The sequence below is a fragment of the Eumetopias jubatus genome, unplaced genomic scaffold (genome assembly GCF_037043125.1).
Source record: "Eumetopias jubatus isolate StellerSeaLion01/CBP00866 unplaced genomic scaffold, mEumJub1_p1.0 scaffold_16, whole genome shotgun sequence".
NCBI lineage: Eukaryota > Metazoa > Chordata > Mammalia > Carnivora > Otariidae > Eumetopias > Eumetopias jubatus.
In genome coordinates, this window is record NW_028274822.1 from 37,509,729 (window position 1) to 37,531,762 (window position 22,034).

Consider the following 22,034-nt stretch of genomic DNA (forward strand, 5'->3'; position numbering starts at 1 on the left):
AAGTGGGGAGACAAGTAAGGTGATGTGGGAACCTGAGAGACAGAGGAAGGCTGCCGTGGGCTACAGCCTGGAGGTGGATGAAGGAGGGGAGGCAAGGGTGACTCCCAGATTGCTGGTTTGCACAACTGGTGTATAATGGTGGCATTTGCTGATAGGAAAAAGGAGGAACATCTTTTAGAGGATCAGGGAGGATGATGAATTGTTTTTGCCATTCTGGGTGTGAGATCCTGTAAGCATCCTGAGTTTATATCTGGGTATGCATCTTTGGAGGAAGACTCACGTAACAGGAGCCAATCCGAAAGCGGTCTGCATTTGGATGGTACCCGAGGCTCAATGAGTTGGAGAAACAGCTGGGGAAAGTGCAGACGGAAGAGGGCAGAGAGACTTTGACCAAGCACTGAGAACTGTCAGTGCCTATGGAGCCAGCAGGGAGACCTTGGCTCATCATTAGAATCACCTGGGAAACTTTAGTAATAGGTATCTGCTGGGGGAATAGGACCATATAACCTGTATTTTGAAAAACCTGTAGTAGGACTAGAACCCACGTGGTAGAAGATGACGACTGTAAAAGGGGACAGGTGGTTAGGAGAGAGGAGAATAAAAGGATGGTGGCCTTCCAGATCCCAAGGGAAGGGTTTCAGGAAGAAGGGCTCAGACAAGATCAGGACTGAATTTACCAACCGGAAGCCAGATGGTGGTGCATCCACCTGCCTGACTCCTTAAAAGTAGGGAATTGGTGTTTGAACGCCACAAACATTTCCAAGGGATTACAGGGAGAAGCCCAGCAGAGCTTCTGGGGGCTCAAAGTTCTCAGAGAAGGGTGCAAGGGGTGGGGGCAGGGGAGGAAGAGGAGAGGGGGGTGCACTAGATGGCAGAAAGCTTTGTGCTGGAAGTAGCATTTGAACGGAGGCAAAGGAGCTAAGAAGTCCTAGGAGAGGAAGTAATGAAAGTGGAAGTATGATGAGTTAAACCACCTCCAATTTAGGAAATAGAGTTAGTCCCTGGCTGGAGCACAGGGGATTAAGCTGTTGGGAATGAAACAAGGGAAGGGGTGGGGGGCGGGCAGAGCCCAGTTATATGCCAAGGTAAAAATTCTTTGGATTTCAAGGTAAAAGGGCCTTGAAGAATACAGGAAAACAATAGCATGATTAGATTTGTGATTCAGATAGACCATTGTGGCAGCCAGTGTGAAGGATGGCTTGGGGTCAGGGAGGATTAGGAAAAGATGGAAGCCCAAACTTCCATCAGGAACTTGTTGCAGGGAATCCAGATGAAGGGGGATGGAATCATCAGGGTAGGAGTAAAGGAGAGAAGTGAGCTGGGGGGGTGGGGTACTAGAGAGGGGTGCCTTGGGTCAACACCTACCTTCTGGCTTAGGTAACCGACTGGTTGGAGGTGTCAGTCACTGAAGTAAATAAGGAAAACTAGATTTAGATGAAGATAGGGTGGCTACTAGGGTGTGGGAGAGGACATTTCCACACTGGTAGGTCATTCCTTTCTCCAAAGGAGAAAAGATGTAACATCATTGCTAGTTTCCCTAACTCTTCTCTCTCACCTCTAAGTCCTTCTGCGGCCTGTTTTCCTTCAAATCTCCAGATTCATAAAGCTTCAACTAGTTACTGCAGGGGATTTGTTCATTTATGAATTACTTAAGAACAAAAAATTTGTTCCAAAGACTTGCAAGGTAGTATCACCCAGAAAATGTAAATGAACAAAACATAACTGGCCTTTTGCTTCATAGAATTTACATTCTAGCAGGAGCCAAAAAAAGACATTAACCAACTTACTGCAATCCATGTAGTATGTGGCAAGTAAGGCGGGGGGGAGAGGGTGTCCCAACGAAGTTCATAATTAGGTTTTAGCAGATCTGTGAATTCCCTGAAATCCACATGTAAGATTTTGTCTACACCTCCATACATTTGGTGGGGGCGGGGGAGGGGCTTACATGCTCCATGGGGTCTGGGGCTCCTAAAAGATGAAGTCCATTTGGACTCCCAGCCAATATACACAAACTTGTTCCGCAGGCCAAGGCAGAGACCACGGGGAAAGCCAGCAGCTTGGCAGTCTGTTCAATCCACTCAGAACAACCCCAACTTTACTTAGACATTAAAAGTGATCCGTCTTTGGGCGCCTGGCTGGCTCAGTCGTTAGGCATCTGCCTTAGGCTCGGGTCATGATCCCAGGATCCTGAGCTCGAGCCCCATATCGGACTCTCTGCCCAGGCGGGAAGCCTGCTTCTCCCTCTCTCACTCCTGCTTGTGCTCCTGCTCTCTCTCTCTCTCTTAAATAAATAAAATCTTAAAAAAAAAAGTGATCAGTCTTCTGACTTAACGTGAGAAAAGACAACACAGTTATTAATTTTTAAAAGAATCCAGCGTTTGAAAAAAGATCACGAAATGTTCTGTTCCTCAATCACGGCGAATTTCCTAGCACGTGCCCAGGTTCAGAGAGCCTGAGGAGCAGGACACCGCCTGGCTGACACCCTCCGGCCTCCACGGATTGGACTGCTCCGACCTCCGCCTTTTAGAGTTGGCCGAAGAAACCCGCGCACGCGCTGAGAGTCCAGGCCGGATTTTCGCGTCTGAAGGCGGAAGTAAGGGCGAGCCGGAAGTTCCTAAGCCTGCAACCGAGAAAGTGGGGGCGGGGGAGGAGGAAGACTCAGGGTAGGAATGGCGGCTCAAATTCCAATTGTGGCCACCACTTCCACTCCGGGGATAGCCCGGAACAGCAAGAAGAGGCCAGCCAGTCCTTCCCACAACGGCAACAGCGCTGGGGGCTACAGCACTAGTAAGAAGAAAAAAGTATCCTCCTCCAGCTTTACGCAGGTACGCTGCGGCTCGTCTAGCGGCGCGTGCGCGGGCCGTGCGGGGCGGAGCGAGGGCGCGTGCTCCGGGCAGGGCAGGGCAGGGCGGGGCGGGGCATGGCGAAAGTGCCGGATCTTGAGGTCTTGGCTGCGGTGGGTGTGGATCGTTGGTGCAAGTGAAACATTTTTTCCCTAATGTGGACAAGTGGGCTTTGGTTCAAGCACCACCCGCGTCGCATTGTCCTTGAGAGCAGGAGAGGTGGGGATGTTATTACCGACTTAGTGGAATGATCGTCCCCTCCCGTCGCGTTTAGGTTGAGGCGCAGGACTTTTCTGTGAGTTTCAGTCAAGCATAAATCAGCCTTTCTACAGATGTGTACCGAGTGTCCGTGAGGTGCATGGCGCCCGAATGTGCTAAATAGAGGAATACCAAGATGTACTGATAACTGATGGCTTCCCTCATTTTCAGAAAAGTGCTTTGTCGACACTCAGTTTCCCCGTCCCAAAGTGGTTTGGTCTTACTCCATGGAGTTGGTAAAAAGATTCCCTGAGATCATGGTCGGAAAGCCCTGAGCACAGTGCCTGGCACAGACCTCGTGGCTCTGGGTAATGTAGGCTCCACGATAACAACAAAGGATTTTCTGGAGAGGAGTGGTTTGGTTGGGTTACTGGTTTTTTCAGCTCCTGCATTTTATTTCAAGCAATAAAAGCACTGTCTCAGGCACTGTTCTAAACACTTTCTAAGTACTATCTCATTTAATTTTTTTTAAAGATTTTATTTTTTAAGTAATTTCTACACCCAACATGGGGCTCAAACCCCAAAATCAAGAGTCTCAAACTCCCAACAAAGGAGCCAGCCAGGTACCCCATCTTATTTATTTGTTTTTTTAAAGATTTATTTATTTACTTATTTATTGACAGAGAGAGAGACAGCCCGAGAAGAAACACAAGCAGGGGGAGTGGGAGAGGGAGAAGCAGGCTTCCCCGCCCCGCGCCGCGCCCAAGCAGGGAGCCCGATATGGGGCTCGATCCCAGGACCCTGGGACCATGACCTGAGCTGAAGGCAACGCTTAACGACTGAGCCACCGAGGCGCCCCATGTATTTTTTTTTTTTTTAATGAGCATGACGGGGGAGGGACAGAAGGAGAGGGAGAAGCAGGCTCGCTGCTGAGCAAGGAGCCCCAGGCAGCACTCATCCTAGGACCCTGGGGTCATGACCCCAGTGGAAGGCAGACAATTAATTGACTTAGCCACCCAGGCGCCCCACCCCTGTCTCATTTAGTTCTTAAAATAAACCTCTGTGTTTTGTTTTGTTTCTAAAGATTTGATTTATGGTTTATGTATTTTAGAAAGAGTGCGCACACATGCACACACCCACACACACACAAGTGGGGGGGGGGACGGAAGGAGCGAGAGAGAGAGAGAGAGAGAGAGAGAGAGAGAGAGAGAATCCCAAGTAGACTCTGAGCTGAGTGTGGAGCCTGACACAGGGCTCCACACCAGGACCCTGAAATCATGACCTGAGCCAAAATCAGGGGTCGGATCCTTAACTGACTGAGCTACCCAGGTGCCCCTACCCCAGCTTTAAAAAAAATCATGATAATGTTAGTTTTAGAAGTTCCTTTTTTCTATTTTTTTTAATTATTGATTTTGAGAGAGAGCATGCGCATGCACACAGTGAGGGGAGGGGCAGAGGGAAAGAATCTCAAGTAGACTCCCCTCTGAGCACAGAGCCGATGGGGGGCTTGATGGGGGGCTCGTTCTCACAACCCTGAGATCATGACCTGAGCTGAAATCAAGAGTCCGATTCAACCGACTGAGCCACCCATGCACCCCCCCCTTTTCCTGTTTTTAAAGTGGACATAAGAAGTCACCGACTTCTTCCCTGACAACTACTATAATTTGTGGGTTTTTTTTTTTTTAAGATTTTATTTATTTATTTGACAGAGACAGTGAGAAAGGGAACACAAGCAGGGCAAATGGGAGAGGGAGAAGCAGGCTCTCTGCGGAGCAGGGAGCGCGACGCGGGGCTCAATCCCAGGACCCTGGGATCATGACCTGAACTGAAGGCAGACACTTAACGACTGAGCGGTGTTTTCTATGTGGAGGTAGTTTTTCATTATTGTCCTCGATGTATAACATTGTGAGCCCTGCTTTTCACTCAGCGTTATTTCACGAATCTCCCTATGTTGACAGGCTTCTCGAGGAATTGAGTGCTCTTATTTAATTGACTTTATCGAATATTTAGGTTGCTTCTCACAATTCTATTTTAAGTCACCCTACTACAACATTGCATTTCTAGATTAGGCCCGGTGATTTTATTCTAGAATACTGCTAGGTCGATGTAACCGGGCATTTGACTTTCCAGTGACAAGACAAAGGACATTTGTCTCCCTTCTTTGTGACCACGCTATCCTCACGTCTGTTATGCAGGTTGCTGTCTGGAGAAACGAAGCTGTTTATTTGGCGAGCGGAGGCCTTGTTGACTGTAGTCTCTGTTAGAGGCAGGCAGGTGCTGCTTTGATAGGGCCAGGTTTCTCCTCCCTGGGACTTGCATCATCTCTTCTCAAGCTGCAAAGAGGGGACAGCCCTGAATGCTAAGCATTACTTCTCTCTTCTTCATAGGGTGTTTGTGTGTCGGGGATGGGACGGTTCATCTCATAAAGTCCCTTAGTGTTAACAGTGGCTTAAAAATGTGGAAACTACATCATTTAAAATTTTATTTTCTTGTGCTCCAGCCTCACAGACTTGATCCTCCCTTTGACTGAAGGCCGCTCCCTCTCATTCCTCGGTAATAGGCACCAGGGTCTCAGCACGGCTGAAGTCCAGGGTGGGGAAAGAGGGTGCGGTATCATGCAGGGTGGGGTTGAGGAGGAAGGAATGGCACGACACACAGTTCTGGGCCCAGAGGGCGGTGTTCTTTTAGATCCTGGTCTGAGAGGGAAGAGAGTCCTATTTCACAGGCAGGAGGTAGCTCTGGAATGAAGCCACTCAGTTCTTGTTGGGATGGCTTCCTTTCTCTGCCCCTTCTTCCGCGTGGCTCCTCACCAACCCTACTGACAAGGGGGGATGGAGGGACCAAATGAGCAGGAGGGGTCCGCTTTGAAACTCAGTGCTTGCGTGCATCCTCTCCATGCCCTTGCTGCCTCTTCTCCGGCCTGCTGCCCGGAATGGTGATGCAGACTTCTGACACTCTCCCACACCTTCCCCTTCTTCCCAGCAGATGCACCTGTCTGACGGTGCATCCTCTCCCCTGGCAGAGCTCCCAGACCTCCCAGCCCACATACACTTGCTGAGGTACCTGCTTCTCTCAGTGGCCTCAGGGGCAGCACCGCCTCCCCAGTCTCAGTGAGGCTTTTCTGCTTACCAGCATTCTCCTGCCTGTCCCTGGGGCCTGGGAATGGCCTACATCCAAGATCGCCCTGATTCCTTCCCGGGATGTCACTGTGCACACAGCACTTGGAGCTTACCCACTAGGAATCAGGGAAGGGGCATCTAGAGAAAGGGAGAGATGCGGTCTCTGTGCCCTTCCTTCACAGGAGGAAAAGCTAAGGCCATTGCTTGAGGATGGTGGCCGCCAGCGGGGCGCATTCCGTAATCACTGTTGGGGGTCCAGGGGCCTGCTCCCCCATTCCTCCCTTGGGATCGGCCCCTGGCTTCGTTAGCAGTTCCGTTTGTGTATTTTCTCCCAGATGGAAGCATTACATAAGCAGTCATATTTTCTTTATGAAAAACTGCAACAGTAAGGTTGCAAACTTAAATGTATCTGGCCCCAGGAAACCTCTCACTTTCTGCCTGTTTCCCCTGAGTTGTCCCTAGTGGTCTGGCTTTTCTGTTTTTGTTGTTGTTGTTTTAAGATTTTATTTATTTATCAGAGAGAGAGAGAGACAGCGATAGCAGGAACACAAGCAGGGGGAGTGGGAGAGGGAGAAGCAGGCTTCCCGCGGAGCAGGGAGCCCGATGCGGGGCTCAATCCCAGGACCCTGGGATCATGACCTGAGCCGAAGGCAGACGCTTAACGAGCCACCCAGGCGCCCCAGGCTTTTCTGTTCTGACGCGATACTCCCTGCGAAGTTCTTAGGGCTGTCTTTCTCTCTCTCATGTGCTTGAGGCCACCTATAGGCCAGCCTCCTCACGGTCCCTGCCCATCGGCCTGCTCCTCATGGAGTAGCGCCGTGGCTACCCTTACGAATCACTCGATTCCTTGGAGAAGAGACCACTTTGCTACTTCTAACACTGGCCGGTTTCCTTAGACCTGCTCATCTCATGTGCCATCCAGCCAGTGAGCAAGGCTTCCTCCTCTGCCCCCGAACCACAGCCTCAGGAGAGCAGGTGACAGGCACTCTTCCTGACCCACCTGCCAGCCGTAGCTTCCTCTTGAGGTCCGTGGAACCCCTGGCTCATTCGCTGTCAGGTTAGCAGTAGGGCGTACCCCAGGGGAGAGGTTTCTCTTGGCCACTGTATTTTTTTTTTAAATGCTCTAAATATTTTAGTGTGGATTTCCTAAAACCAAAGGCGTTCTCCTCCATAACAATAGTACAGCCATCAAATTTAGGCAATTAACACTGAAGCAACACTGACCCCTAATCCATAGACTGTGTTCTTGTCTTTGGTTGGGTCCAGGATCCATTCTAGGATCACGAGTTGTGTTATCATGTGTCTTTAGCTTCCTTTTATGTAGAACAGTTCTCTGGTCTTTATCTTTCACGACCTGACACTTTTGAAGAGTACTGGTCACTTATTTTATAGAATGTTCCTCAGTTTGGGCTTGTCTGACATTTCCTCATGATCAGATATGGTTAATACATTCTTGGCAAGAGTACAGAAGTGACGCTGTCCCCTTCTCAGTGCATCATGTCATGGCACACGATGGCCTATGTTCTATTACTGACAATGTTAGCTTTGAGCACTTGGTAAGGTATTGTCTGCCAGGTCTCTCCACTGCGAAGTTACTGTTTTCCTGTTTGCAGTAAAGTATCCTGTGGGGAGATACTTTGAGACTAGCTTTATTCATTCATCCATAAATTTGTTTATTTGTAACTGCTTTATTGAGTTATAATTCACATACCATAAAATTCACCCTCTTAAAATGTGCACTTATGTGGTTTGTAGTATATTCCGAGTTGTGTAACCACCACTACCATCTCATTTTATAGTATTTCCACGACCCCCAAAAAGAAACCCTTTACCTGTTAGCAGTCACTCCCATTCCCCCTTCCTCTGAGCCTCTGACCACCTCTCATCTTTGACTGCTGTAGCCTCGTGCCAGTGGAATCATAATATGTGGCCTTTTGTGGCTGCTTTCAATTACCATAATATTTTCTTTCCTTTTTTTTTTCTAAGATTCATTTATTTATTTGAGAGAGAGTGTGTGAGGGGGAGGAATAGGAGGAGAGAAAAGAAACTCAAGTTAGACTCCGCTCTGAGCGTGGCGTCCAATGCAGGGGCTCAATCTCATGACCCTGAGATCATGACCTGAGCTGAAATCAAGAGCCAGACGCTTAACCGACTGTGCCACCCAGGCGCCCGTCAGTTACTATAATATTTTCAAGGCTATCCGTGTTGTTGCATGGATCAGTACTTTATTCCCTTCTATGGTTGGATAATATTCCATTGTGTGGATATACCACACTTTGCGTATTCATCAGTTGAGGGACATGTAGGTTGTTTGCACGTCTTAGCTATTATGGGAACTACTTCTATGAATATGCATATGTTTTTGCATAGACTTATTTTTTAAATTCTCTTGGGTAGATACCTAGGAGTTGAATTATTAAGTCATATGATAATTCTGTTTAACATTTTGAGGAAACACCAAACTGGTTTTCAAAGTGACCACACTCTCTCTTTTACTTTCTCACAAGCAGCATGTGAGGGTTGCAGTTTCTCCTCATCCTTGCTGACATGTTATTAAGTGTCTGATTGTGGCCATCCCAGTGGGTGTGAAGTGGTATTTGATGATGTGGAACATCTTTTATGCTGTCCATAAAAGAAGAAATGTTGATTGAAATCCTTGGCCCTTTTTAAAATAAAATTGTTGTCGTTGCTGAGTGATAACAATTCTTTATATATTCTGGGTCAGCGTTATTTATTTTGTTGCTCAAATTGTCCTTCGCTCATGGGAACCTCTCCAAACTGGCTTCTTTGTGCTTTAATAGACCCCCATCATTTTTTGAGTGCTGTTATGAACTGAATTGTGTCCCTTTGAGATTCATATGAAGTCCTAGCCCCCAGTATACCTCAGAACATTACTGTATTTGGAGATAAGGCTGTTAGAGGCAATTAAGGTTAAATGAGGTCATAAAGGTGGAGCCCTAATCCAATGCGACTGTTGTCCATATAAGAGGAAGAGACACCAACGAGGGGAGTGTACAGAGGAAAGGCCATGTGAGGACACAGCAAGAAAACAGACGTCTACAAGCCCCAAGGACCCAGGCCTCAGGAGAAACCAACCCCGCCAACCGACACCTTGATCTGGACTTGTAGTGTCCAGAACTGTGAGAAAATACATGTCTGTTGTTTAACCCACCCAGTCTGTGGTATTTTGTCAGGGCAGCCCTAGCCAACTGATACAGCTATTTTCTTACTTTCTCGAACCACAAGGTTCATCCTGTACTTTCCTGCCCCAGCCCTAGAACCAGCTACCTTTTTAAGGATCAGTGGTTCTTGGAGAATCACATTTAGAAACCAGGATCTGAGCACAGGTGTGCCTGTTGTTTCCAGCTGTCTCCATGGAGAGAGCTAGGAAGGATAGGGATGGTGTACCCCCCCCCTCCATACTCTGTATCTGTTTCTCAGTTTCTCTGCCTAAGCTGTGTTAAAGCCCGAGTCCACACTGCGAACCTCTGATTTCAGTTCAGTAGCACGGGCGTTCTAGCCTCCCCTTGTTCCTTCTGTGCTCCTCCTCAGGATACACATACAGTAGAGTCTGATCCAGTTAGATGACGGGGATGGAAGAGCAAGCCACACCGTGACACAGGATGTGCAACTGCTCTGAGGCTCTCTCTTCCCCCGTCTGCTCACCTCTCTCTTTGGTCTCTCCTTCTTCTGGTCTGCTGTTCCCTGCTGTTTTTTCCTTGACTAAGACATAAATACAAACTATCCATCATATATCTAATTTATGATAGATATTAGTCTTAACCACTAGTCAACCCAAAATAACATTGACAGCTGGCTAAAACTATGCAAGGTAATGTGGGTTATTGATTAAATGTGATGGGAAAGGGGCGCCTGGGTGGCTCAGTCGTCAGGCATCTGCCTTCGGCTCAGGTCATGATCCCAGGGTCCTAGGATCAAGCCCCGAATCGGGCTCCCTGCTTGGGCAAGAAGCCTGCTTCTCCCTCTCCCCCTCCCCCTGCTTGTGTTCCCTCTCTCGCTGTGTCTCTGTCAAATAAATAAATAAAATCTTTTAAAAAATTCAAAAAAATGTGATGGGAAAATCAAATTTTCCTCATCAAATTGGGCCTCCCAGGATACGTGTACCTGGCAGAAATGCCAGGACCACGAAGGAAAAATTACAAGGGCAATAAAAGTTAGTTATGTACAAAATGCTAGATCTAATCTTTGTTACAAAATTAAAACTGACATGGACTAATCCCAATGAAAATAATCTTAGTAAAGCATAAATGAAAATGGGACAATGGGAAACTCTTTGTGCCATACAGAAAATGACTCAGTGGATTTTGTACCAGAAAATACAAACTGCAGGAAGGAGGTGTAGTGGAAGGTCAGGCTGGAGAGGAGGCCAGGATGTGTTTCTCATCTCAGGGTCCGTGGGGCCTGCCGGCCCGCTGTGAGGGAGGGGAGCCCCATCAGGCTTGCATTTAAGAGTGCCGCCCTGTGCTGGAGAGGCATGCACTACCGAGCCCCTCCTCTGAGAAGGCCAGCTGAAGAAGGTGCCGGATGAGGGCTGGGGACTGTGGGAAGGAGGCTGGGAGAGGGAGGGAGGGAGGGAGGGAGGGAGGGAGGGAGGGAGTGCGGCAGGAGAGAGAGACACACAGAACACTGGATGGCGGGAAAAGGTTGAGAAGTCGGAGGCCTCTTAGTTCTCACAGGGTTGACGTTGAGCTGGGCTTTGGAAAGATCATGAAGGGTAGGGGGGATGAGTTGAGGGGCATGCCAGACAAAAGAGGTGGACCGAGGAGGCGCACAGGCCCATGTGCAGAGACCCTGGCAAAGCGTCTGGGAAGGGGTTTGAGAGGAGACCATTCAGAGAACTACGCAGCAGAGTGAGTGCCCCCATGAGCCCCCACGGGTGTCACTGCAGGGGTGGGGGTGATGGACTACACACACACACACACACACACACACACACACACACACACACACTACTCTCCTACACTGCTGCTAGGAGTGTCAGTGAGGGCCACCGTTTAGGAAAACGAGTTGGCAGTTTCTTATAATGTTAAACATACACTTACCCTATCACGCACCCATTCCGCTCCACCCCAGAGAAGTGCAAACACGGATCCACACAAAGCCTGGTACAGAATGTTCACAGCAGCATTATTTATAATAGATGAAGACTGAAAATGCCCCACATGTTCATCAACAGCAAATGGATAAACAAATTGTACATCCATACAGTGGAATACCGCTCTGCTTAATGCACACACATACAGTGAAACAAATTACTGACCTCTGCAACAACATCGAGAAATCGTAAAAACTTTATGCTGAACTAAAGAAGCCAAACACGAGTACATGCTGTCAGATTCCCTTCATATGAAGTTGTAAAAGTGGCAAAAGTGGCGTGGTAGAAATCACAACAGCAACAGTGGTTGCCCCTGAGGTGGAAGGTACTGATCTAGGATGGGGCATGAGGGAACTTCCTGGGATGACAGAAATGTTCTGTATCTCCATAGAGACACGGATTAAACAAGTGTAAAGATCTGTGCATTTCACTGTATGTAAATTACATATCAATTAAAAATAATTCATCGCAGTCTGGGAAGACTGGAAATTGCATTAAAAATCAGAAGCAATTTCTTACTTTGGCTTGTTTTTTCTTGGTGATGGTGAACTTGGAAGGTTTTTTGTTTTAAAGCATTAGCCTGCTTGTTGGGGTGCTCTGGCTGCAGCCAGCTGACCCTGGGCCATGCAGCACCCTCCCCCTCAGTGTCTGAGTCCAGTTGCTCGCCTGGAGCAGAAGAGCTGTAGCCTGGGTTCTCTGGCTGATGACACCCTTCCAGGGGCTGGACCTTTTTTGGTCTCAGTGTTTTAAGGCACAGTTTGACAAAATCAGCAGGAGTAGGGACGATGTGGTGTTGTGGAGATAGTGAGGGCTTTGGAATTGGCCCCACCTGGGTTTGAATCCAGAGGTAATCCCTGTGTGGCCTTGAACCTATATCCCTGAGCCTCAATTTTCTCTTCTGGAAACTGGGGGTAACAGCGGTTGTCAGAGTTCAATGAACCAGCTCAGGGAAGAGAGTCATTCCTACTGCTTGGCACATGGGGGAACCGGGAAGCGTGGCGGCTGGGGTCCTGGCTGTCTCTCCTGTGGCTTCTGCACAACAGGTGCTGCTCCCAGTCTGGCATGCCCTTCTGTGGTGCAGGCCACCTGCCAGGGCTCTGGGGCACTGTCTTCCTTCACATGTCCTGTGGTATCATCTTCGGTCTTGTTGGGAGCCGAGTTAGGGACCTCACCTAGAAGAAACTGACTCACTATCATTATATTTTAAGGGTATCAGCATGGAAACCATGAGTGAGAATAAGATGGTGCCCTCTGATTTCAGCTCAGGACCTATGGAAAAAGCTGCCAAGCCATTGCCATTTAAGGATCCAAACTTTGTGGTAAGCTTCTAAGGTATTTTATAAATGAAAAAACCAAACAGCCACACCTCAGCCTCTGATCCTGCTGGGCCTGCAGCCCAGGTGGTATCGGTGTCCCTTTCTCTGTCAGTCCAAGTCGCCACCTTCTCTGCTGGGGGCTGTTAGGAGAGGGTGGGGGCAGGAGGAGGGCCCTTCTCGTTGCTCACCCAGTGGGCCAGTTCCCCAGGATTTTGATGCTCCTCGTGGAACTGGTTAGAAGATACTATTTTGAGGGTGGGTCATTTCCACAATTGTTCACCATCCCTTTTCATTGGGCTTATGTAAGTTTTAGCTGAGGCTTAAAACAATGAACTGAAAGAGGAGTTCTCCTCATTAGTTTAAGTAAATCTAACTTGTGTTGCTGTAAAGTAGAAATAGGCTACTCTTCCTTTCATTCTTGAGAGCTATGATAATTCCAGAGATTCATATTGTATCATTAGAAGTTTGTTTTTCATTAGTTTTAAAAATACAGTATTATTGGCTCCTGCAACAGATTTTGGTATTCTTTTCCATTTTATTTTATCATATTTACAGAATAGAACTCCCCAAATTTCCAGGGGGCTTGCCATGCCGTGGTTGAGGCTTACTTGGGTTTTCCAGCATCCCCAGTAATTTGCCAGGCGGGGACCAGCCCTCAGAAGGGAGTTGAGAGATGTGGTCATGCGTTTAAATCTAACTTTGCAATAAATTTATTTTCAAAGCAATGGGGAATTCATGAGTGAATTCTCTAAAGTTAGTTCCAATAAAGGATGTGATCTATGAACATATAAAAAAGGACAACACACACACACAAAAACCCTTTTATTTCTACTCCATGACAGGCTACCTACCAAAAGCTTTGTGTTTTTATAAGTAAGATTAAAGTGTACAGTGTAATACTTTAAAGAAAACCCAACCCTTTGGGGTACAAAGGAGCTGACAGAATGAGGGGTGTGTTACCATTAGGGATAAGCATGATTCAGATCCTGAAGTGATAGCCTCCCCTGATTTCGGTTCCTTCTGCTCCACGTCTTTCATTCCAGCACTCTGGCCATGGTGGCGCGGTCGCTGGCAAGAAGAACAGAACCTGGAAGAATCTGAAACAGATCCTCGCTTCTGAAAGGGCATTGCCGTGGCAACTGAACGATCCTAACTGTGAGCTGTCTAGAGCCTTCTGTGTGTTTATAATGTTCAGAGTAGGAACCGTAACAAACCTACGTGACTTGCCTGTGTTTGCGTTAATGTAGGAAACAACTTGTAGCTCAGGGATTGGAGCGGTGCATCAGCATAGGAGACGTTGCGCTCATAACTGTGTGCTGAACCTGTTTGTGTTGTCATGGATGTGTGGTTGTTAGTGGCACTGTTCACATTTTAGTCTGGAGGAATCGGTCCTGATATAACACTGGTGTTTCTGTCAGACAGACTTCTTATTCAGGAGTCTACTCTTAAAATGTATTTCCAGGAACAGGATTGCCCAAGATTTAGGAGGGTTTCTAACAACCATCTTAAAGGGTAACTCTGTTGTACTCTCTGTGCCGTTGGTGTCAGAGTAAATGCTTTACGCTGCAGTATTTTCACATCCACGTAAAGCACTGTTGTGTGTTCTGTTCAACCTCACTGGAAAGAACAGGTCAAAGTTCCCTCCATCTCCTGTCCCACAGCACATCTTTCAGGGGGGTGACTCAGATGGGTGACAAGTGAGCTAGTCAGTGTCTGGGTGTGGACATTCCGGTATCCGGATGCTCGGATCCAATTAGTGGGCTGTTTGGCATCGCCCACAGCCTGTGTAGCCTGCAACAGTGAGAGTGGCCTGTGGGCAGATGAGCTTTCCGGTGGTTCGGCCGGAGTGGAAGGGCCCCAGGGACAGGGCAGAACTCGATCCAGAGCCTGCGCGTGGTCTGTGACCTACTGCATTACTTCCCCAGAGAATTCTGTGAGGACTTAATCACAGAATAAAAATTCCAGAAATATCATCCAACAGCATTTTCAGAGGAAAAAAAGGAAAGAGATCTGAATATTTTAAAGCCAGCTTAGTTATCTTCTTTCTTTTTTTCCCCCCAGACTTCAGTATTGATGCTCCTCCCTCCTTTAAACCAGCTAAGAAGTATTCTGATGTTTCAGGTCTTCTTGTGAGTATAATTCCATCTCTAGGTCTCATAGCATTGAGTTGGAAAGGAGATTTCACAATACCATTTAGAAAGTGTTGACAAGGGCCGCCCCTGACCCTGCCTGGAGCCTGGGTACTGGGTTTGTGCTGAAGAGCTCACATGCTTATCTTAGAGTGGCCGCAACCTGGGCCCTCTGTGTGAGCGGCCCGGAGAGAAGATTGCTCCAGAAAGTGGGAGACCCGGCTTTCACCTCTGCTTCCTCTGCTTGTTAACACATGAGATAACATGAAAGAAACAACAATTTCTTTTTTTACTGCTGAAATTTAAAAAATTTCTCATATTTTAGAGATGATTGTACTTTTAAAAATATAGTTAAGCTAAAATGGGGCATTTCACTTTTTAAAACTCATTCATGTCATTTAAATGCTTTACGTTTTTATGAAAATGTACGACCTCCAAACTTCTGTAACAAACTGACTAAACCAATGATACACATTTCATGCTGGGAAAGATTTGAGTTTTTCTTACATTTTTGAAAATAATGTTATTCTCTCCGAATCAGTTGTATGTTGTAGCTTCTCCGCAGAGCACACACTCCTCCGTGTACTACAGACTTTTTTTTTTTAAAGTAGTCTCCACACCCAGTGTGGAGCCCGATGTGGGGCTTGAACCCACAACCCTGAGATCAAGGCCTGAGCTGAGATCAAGAGTCGGACACCTAGCCGACTGAGCCGCCCGGGCGCCCCTGTGCTATAAACTTTTTAACATAGACCCTTAAATATAGTGATCGTAAAAAACAACAGGCAGAGTGGAGGTACTGTAACATGGCACGCGCACGTGTGTGTGTGTGTGTGTGTGTGTGTGTGTGTGTGTGTATGTGGTGGGTTCTTCTGCCATCCGTTCAGGGTGCGTGTCTCCTTCTAACCTCAGAGGGGACTTTACCCTTATGAGCAGTGTTGTGGCCTTGCACGATCTCTTTTCTCCTGCCTGAAAATAGTCACCTCATCGATCTGACCCATTTTAATAATTGTTTATAGCAGGAGAGCTACTGTGGGAGCAGCTGTTCTGTTCCAGCCCCAAATGGACATTTCTCCTTGGAGAAGCCATGGTTTAAGGGCAGACTTAGAGGCTCCCTGAGAAGGTAGCTTTATACCTTGCCTCAAAGCAGCTCATCTGCTAGTGCAGTGGCTTGCACATGTTAGGAGGCATGAGAATCACTTCGAGAAGCATTGTTCCAGACCCTTTATGCTACAGGCAAGGACTTGTCATGTCATACGTAACCTAAAACCTCTGGCCCCACTGTATGTGAGAATTAAGGAATCTTCAATATACAAAGAACTCTACCAAATCATTGAAAGGCAATCCCATAGAAGGACTGACTAAAAGGGCATGAGGACAGTTACAAGGAGGGCATACAGATGATCAGTAAGTAGATATTCAGTCTCACTGATAATCAGGAAAAAGACTCCTCAGCAGAAAAGAAATGAAGATGTTTGATTATAAACATCATCAACATAGAGAAACGGATATCCTCAATACACGGCCCTTTTGAGGTGGGAATACATTAGTCTGGATTCTTTGGAGGACATTTGGCAGTACCTGTTGAGACAGAGAAGCTAAAGCCTATGCCCCAGCAATTTGCCTTCTAGGCGCCCCCTAGAGAAATAGGCGTACAAGGAGCTTTGTGCAGAAATGATTCTGAGAAAATGGGATTATGAGCAAAATATTGGGAACACAATAAAGGTCAGTCAACCGGGGCGTGGGGTGGGGATGTTTTCATACTATTCTGTGAGCCTGATGTGTAGGTAACAGCAGGGATAAAACTTCCAAGATGTGTCATTTACTGAAGGTGCAAAGTAGCATAAGCACATGTTACCACCTAAGCAAAAACCAACACACACTCACAAAAAATAGTGGGGTAATTTCCCTGGTGTGTTTATATATGTGTGTAAGGGTATATACAAACAAGGTCCAGAAGGGTGCGCACGTACAGTGGTTTCCTCAGGGAAAGGCAAGGACTTTTGGATGGCAGATGGTTGGAAAAGGGGACTGGAGTCTTATTCATAATGTTTTTTTTCTCTTTCTTTCTTAGAATATGTCCATTTGTTACTTTTGCAAGTTCAAGTTGCATAATTACAAAATAAAGCCCCTCTCCTGTTTACCCAGACGCACCTGGGCCGGCCGCGGTGCGTGGGCATGGCAGGGAAGCGGGCGGGGTCCACCTGTGTGCAGTCGTTGTTCCAAAGCTATGGGAAGTACCGTGGCTGTGGGTGAGATGGGGAGAGCAGTGAGCACCGCCTGTCACCTTGCGGCAGGGGAGGCCTTTAAGCCTTTTACTGCCACCCTCCGGGAAGGCAGAGAAGGTGGCCTTTGTTCGGCTCGGGCTCTGGGGATGGGAGCCAGAGGAAGGCAGACTGGAGGAGTGCAGTTCTTTACTCGTTCAATGCTGCGGTGTCACTTGGCATCCTCCCTTCTGTTCAGAATACTAGGTCAGGTCCGGTCTGTGCAAGCTTTCGTTGGTGACCTTTCTGTGGGCGCCAGGGTATCTGTGTATTGTGCCTTATTTACTCAGCAGCCTTCTTGGCAGTGAGGTCTGAACTTGGGCGGGCCGGCTCAGCACAGTTTGGTGGTAGGAGTGAGGCCGCCACAGAAATGGAGCCAGGCCGAGGCTGGTTCCTTTCTGGAGGCCAGATGATCAAAGCCAGCTGCGCAGGCCTGCCCCCCCCGCCCCCCGCTTGCAGCTGCAGAGGAGCCTCTCCTGGCCCAGTCCACGCACCTCACTGCCTTATGGCCAGTTCTCCAGAGGGGCTTGTGGCTGTTGTTCTGGTTAAGCCTTCCTTAATATTACTGTCATTAAAGGAAACGTGGGACAGAAAGGCAAGATCTAGACGAAGCCAAAGGATCAAGGTTTTATTTAATGGAGAGCTTTATTAATCTTGAGGAATAATCTCCTTTTCCTGCCACGCAGATGTTAACTACCTTAGGAAGATCCCCTGAGGCAGAATTGAGGACTTTGTAGAGTGTGAGAACCCTGTGACTAAGTTCCCCTCAGCTGTTGCTTCTTTGGCCTCCCCTCCCTTCTTCGGTGACACAGCCCTGCCGCCCAGCCAGGGTCCACACAGACGGTCTGCATTGCAGTAACTGGACGTTATCTGTCTAGACTTTAATGGCATCTTTTATAATTTTTTAAAGGAGTTCCAAGTGACTCACCCTCATGTTTTCTGTTTCAAAATCTGTAGAAGCCATTTGACTTGAGGTATACAGTAAGGGAATTTATTTCCTCCATTTTGCACGTGGAGAACACAGACCAGAAGAGAATTTTGATGTCAGTGAGAAGTGAGTTCTCTTTTCTATGATTGTCCCGATCATCCATTTGTTCATTCGTTCATTCATTCATTCATCACTCATTGTACAGACACTACCTGAGGGCCCACTGTGCGCTCTGCATTCCACTAGGAGCAGGGATGCCGTGATAAGCAAACCACAGGGTTCCTGTCCCATGGAGCCTCTCAGCCTAGACTTTGCTTAGAGTCATGCAGATAATAAACGTGAAAGCAAGAGACAGAAGCATTCTACAGGAGACAGATGTGGGGAGAGTGGGGGAGCAGAAAAGGCTTCCCTGATGAGATGACTGGGGGCTGAGCCCTGAAGGATGAGCAGGCCATTAGGGAGCAGAGTGGCCCCTCCCCAGGGAAGGGCGAGTGGGCATGAATGCAGGGAGGGACTGATTACCAGGGCAGTTGGAACCGGAGTGGGGACGTGTGGCTGAGGAAGAGGCTTGGGAAGGAAGAGGGCCCAGGCCAGCTTGCAGGGTCTGAGGAGCCATGCTGAGGACTTGAGAGGAGCTACTGAGAGACTTCCCACCGAGGAATGACACGATCAGAAGTGCAAGTTGTGGAGATGACCTTGGTTGCAGCTGTGGGGTGGCAGTCCCTTCCAGTGGGAGGGTGGGGGTGGGTGGCCCATCAGCACTGCGGTGTAGCCCAGGGAGCCATGGGAGTGGCGTGGGCAGGGCGTGGAGCAGGAGAGCGCTCCAAAGCGGGGTGTAACAGGGAGGGGCAGGTGTGCCTGGCAAGTCCCTGGTCCCACCTTGGGGGATGGAGCTGGAACCTCTGTCAGAGCGGGTGGGAGTTTGAAGGCAGGGGCCAGGGAGGGACGATCATCAGGAATTCCGTTTGAGGCCTGTTGCCTGTAGCTCTTGCGGCACCCACCAGAAGAGTCCTAGTGCTGACGAGGTTACTCCTCTTCCTCCTGTCTGTACCCTGAAGTATTTCTCAAGTCTGGGAAGATTAACAAGTCTTTGCCAAAACGAGCAATTTAGTGTTCTTGGTGACAGAGTAAGACAAAATGTAGATACTTTAAGTAAAATAGAAAAAAAATTTTTAACCTTGAACTTCAAATATTCACCACGACCACCAACGTTCTGCCTTTCTCTGTGCCGGTTTCCCACCCAGGCCAACTACACTGACCCCCAGAGCAAACTGCGGTTCAGCACCATCGAAGAGTTTTCCTACATCCGGAGGCTGCCCTCTGACGTCGTCACTGGCTACCTGGCCCTGAGGAAGGCCACAAGCATCGTTCCCTGAGCCTTGAGAAGTGGGGATGAGTGGAAGACTGTTTCAGAGGCAGACTTTGGACTCATGATTTTGTTTCATGGAAACAAACTCATTCTGCTGTCAATCTGGAAATGTCAGTGCTGTGCCTTGGAAAGAATGTTTGGCTTTAATTTCAGTTTTTTTTTTTCTTTTCTATGTTTTCCCTCCAAGTGTGATATTTCCTGTTGAATTAAATTATACTTCAGTTGTTGCCTAAAGTAAAGTTGTTTGATAAGAAAATATAAAATTGTGCTTTTAACTTAACCCACATACCTCCCCAAGTTTTTGCTTCAACGTTGTGAACTCCTTATTACCCATTTAAAGACTCTACAGCAAATCCTGACATCAGGGCTGGATTATTCCTGGTCCTGGTGACTCGTACTTTAGAGCAGATTAGGTTTTTTGAGTTCTTTTTGTTTTTTGTTTTTTGTTTTTTTTTATCAGAATGCTTGGAGGAGGTCCAAGATTGGGACTGGCGAAGAAAAGAGCTGAGTACTCTCCCCGCTGCACCAGGCCAGCCTCTTTCCAGCCTCCAGAACCGAGAGAGATACGTGTCTGTTATGTAAGCCACCCAGTCTGGCATTTCGTGTGGCTGCTTTAGCTGGCTAAAACACCAGCCCTAGCCCACTTCTGGAGTGTGGGGTGCGAACACCCACACCTCTTCCGAGAAGGACTCTTGTCCTGGTACAGGGTGCTGCCCCTTTGACTGAAGCCTGCTCTGGAACAGCAGTGTTGGCTTCCCCCTCTTGTAGGGGGAGAGCGGGGCAGAGCGTGGAGACGTGGCCTGGGCCTCTCTGAGCCCACTCCCATGTTTCTCTAGGAAGGACAGTGGAACTAGAGCCTGAGGCTTCGGGGCCTGAGCTGCCTTTGCCTTGGGGGATTAGGAGACCAGGTGCCTAACGCCCTTCTGCAACCTCTCCTGGCTTAGAGAAAAGAAAAAGCCAGGAGAGCAGCCTGCTAGCTGGGCTTCCTTTCCTTCCGGTACAGCAGCCCCTGGGTCACCCCAGTAACCAGGGGTGAGAGTGGGAGGAGTGCAGGGTGGCTCCCCTCCCATGGGAAGGGACTAAGGGAGGACCAGGAGAGGTGGGAAACTTTCCTAAGCCCATGCACACTGAACATTTGAGCCTCTGGCGCAGGAATCCTCAAACCTGAAACGGAAGTTCTCTGAGAGACCAGAGGTGCTTCTTGGGCTCCCCCGCTTGCTCCTGCACTTGCTGCCAGCAGGCAGCCTCGGAAAATCCCCCAGTTTCCCTTTTGGTGGAAATAGGGGGTAAGTGAGCCAAGGGCCCCCCCTTTTCACTTCCCTTTCTATTATACAAAGAAAACTTGGGGCAGGTCCACTTCTTTTCCATGAAGGCCCCCAGTTAGATAGTGCCCCACTATCCAATTTTAACCATTTCTAGAAATGGAAGTTCTAATCATTTCTAACACTTACTGCTGGGCGCTACCTCAGTCCTAACTATTCAGACTCTTCTGGGCCAGGGTCCAGGATGAAAGGGATTCCCTGCCCCGTATGTGTCCCTTGTGGGGGTCCACAGACCATTGCTCCCGCAGGCCTTTTGGGGCTTCTGGGCTGTGTGCACGCGTGCACATGTGTGCTGAGAGCCCTCTGTCAGGGTCACCTGGGACCCGTTAAAAAGCAGATTCCTGGGCTGCAGCCTAGCCTTCTGACCGTAGCAGGGAGTGGGACCCAGCATCTGCATTTGACAAACATCCCCTCGTGAACGGGACACGTAGAAGTGTGAGAAATATCACTTCCCACAGACAGAGGGAAGCACGTGTGCGGACACCTGGCTCCTTTTCCTGTTCCCCCACCAGGCTGTCCTTGCCGGTCTCCGCGCAGAGGGCTGAGTTCCAAAGGTCAGGTCGGTTCACCCCAAGCAACAGGGGTCCAAGCTGAGCCAAGCTAAGCTTCAAGCTGTGAACACTTCCAACAAGGAGTCCAGGCAGGTGATTTTGTGCTGAAAGAGCCCTTGCTGTCCATGCCTAGCCCGGAGGTTCTCAGCCCTGGCTGCACATTAGCATCCCCTCTGTCACTAATGGGGGGGATGGTGGGGAGAGGTGTAAAAAGACCCCGGGATTCTGATTCAACTGGCTTGAGCTGGGGCCTGGGCACAGTATTTTCAAACTCCCCGGGTGATTCTAATGTGCAGCCAGTGTCGAGAACCCTTGTTGCTCTAACTACAAAGTGGGTATTTCACATGGGGTATGTTTTCTGATCCACAGATCAGCCAGCTCTTTCCATTGCAAGGCTATGGGGCAATCTGGAAGGGGGTTCCGTGTGTGTGTGTGTGTGTGTGTGTGTGTGTGTGCGCGCGCACGCGCTTCTCTCGTACTGACCCTTCCCCTTCTGTCCAGCCAGCTCTTTCCATTGCAAGGCTATGGGGCAATCTGGAAGGGGGTTCCGTGTGTGTGTGTGTGTGTGTGCGTGTGTGTGTGTGCGTGTGCGTGTGTGTGTGTGTGTGTGTGTGTGTGTGCGTGCGCGCTTCTCTCGTACTGACCCTTCACCTTCTGTCCGGTCCTGTTCCTACCTGACTTCAGGAGCACATCACCTCCTGCCTGGACATTTTCAGTGTCCTCCTAACTGCCCTTTCCAAGGGTCTGATCCCTACCCCTCTGCTTTCCCCTCTGCCGGCAGAGGATCCTTCCTCAACTTTGGATGAGAACTTGACTTTGCCCATCACAGCATGTCCACAGGTGATTTGTCTCAGATACCTTATCAATTCTGGCATTGGCCTT

The 22,034-nt window shown here is 48.6% G+C and overlaps 1 protein-coding gene across 1 annotated transcript; it reads left to right on the top strand.

Moving 5' to 3' along the window:
• Positions 1–2,608: 2,608 nt before the first annotated feature.
• On the top strand, positions 2,609–19,576 carry INO80C (INO80 complex subunit C). The gene is made up of 5 exons (XM_028098386.2): positions 2,609–2,825; positions 12,485–12,595; positions 13,636–13,747; positions 14,654–14,721; positions 19,155–19,576. The coding sequence occupies exons 1-5, from the start codon at positions 2,670–2,672 to the stop codon at positions 19,284–19,286; spliced, it is 579 nt and encodes a 192-aa protein (XP_027954187.1). The 5' UTR covers positions 2,609–2,669; the 3' UTR covers positions 19,287–19,576.
• Positions 19,577–22,034: the final 2,458 nt, after the last annotated feature.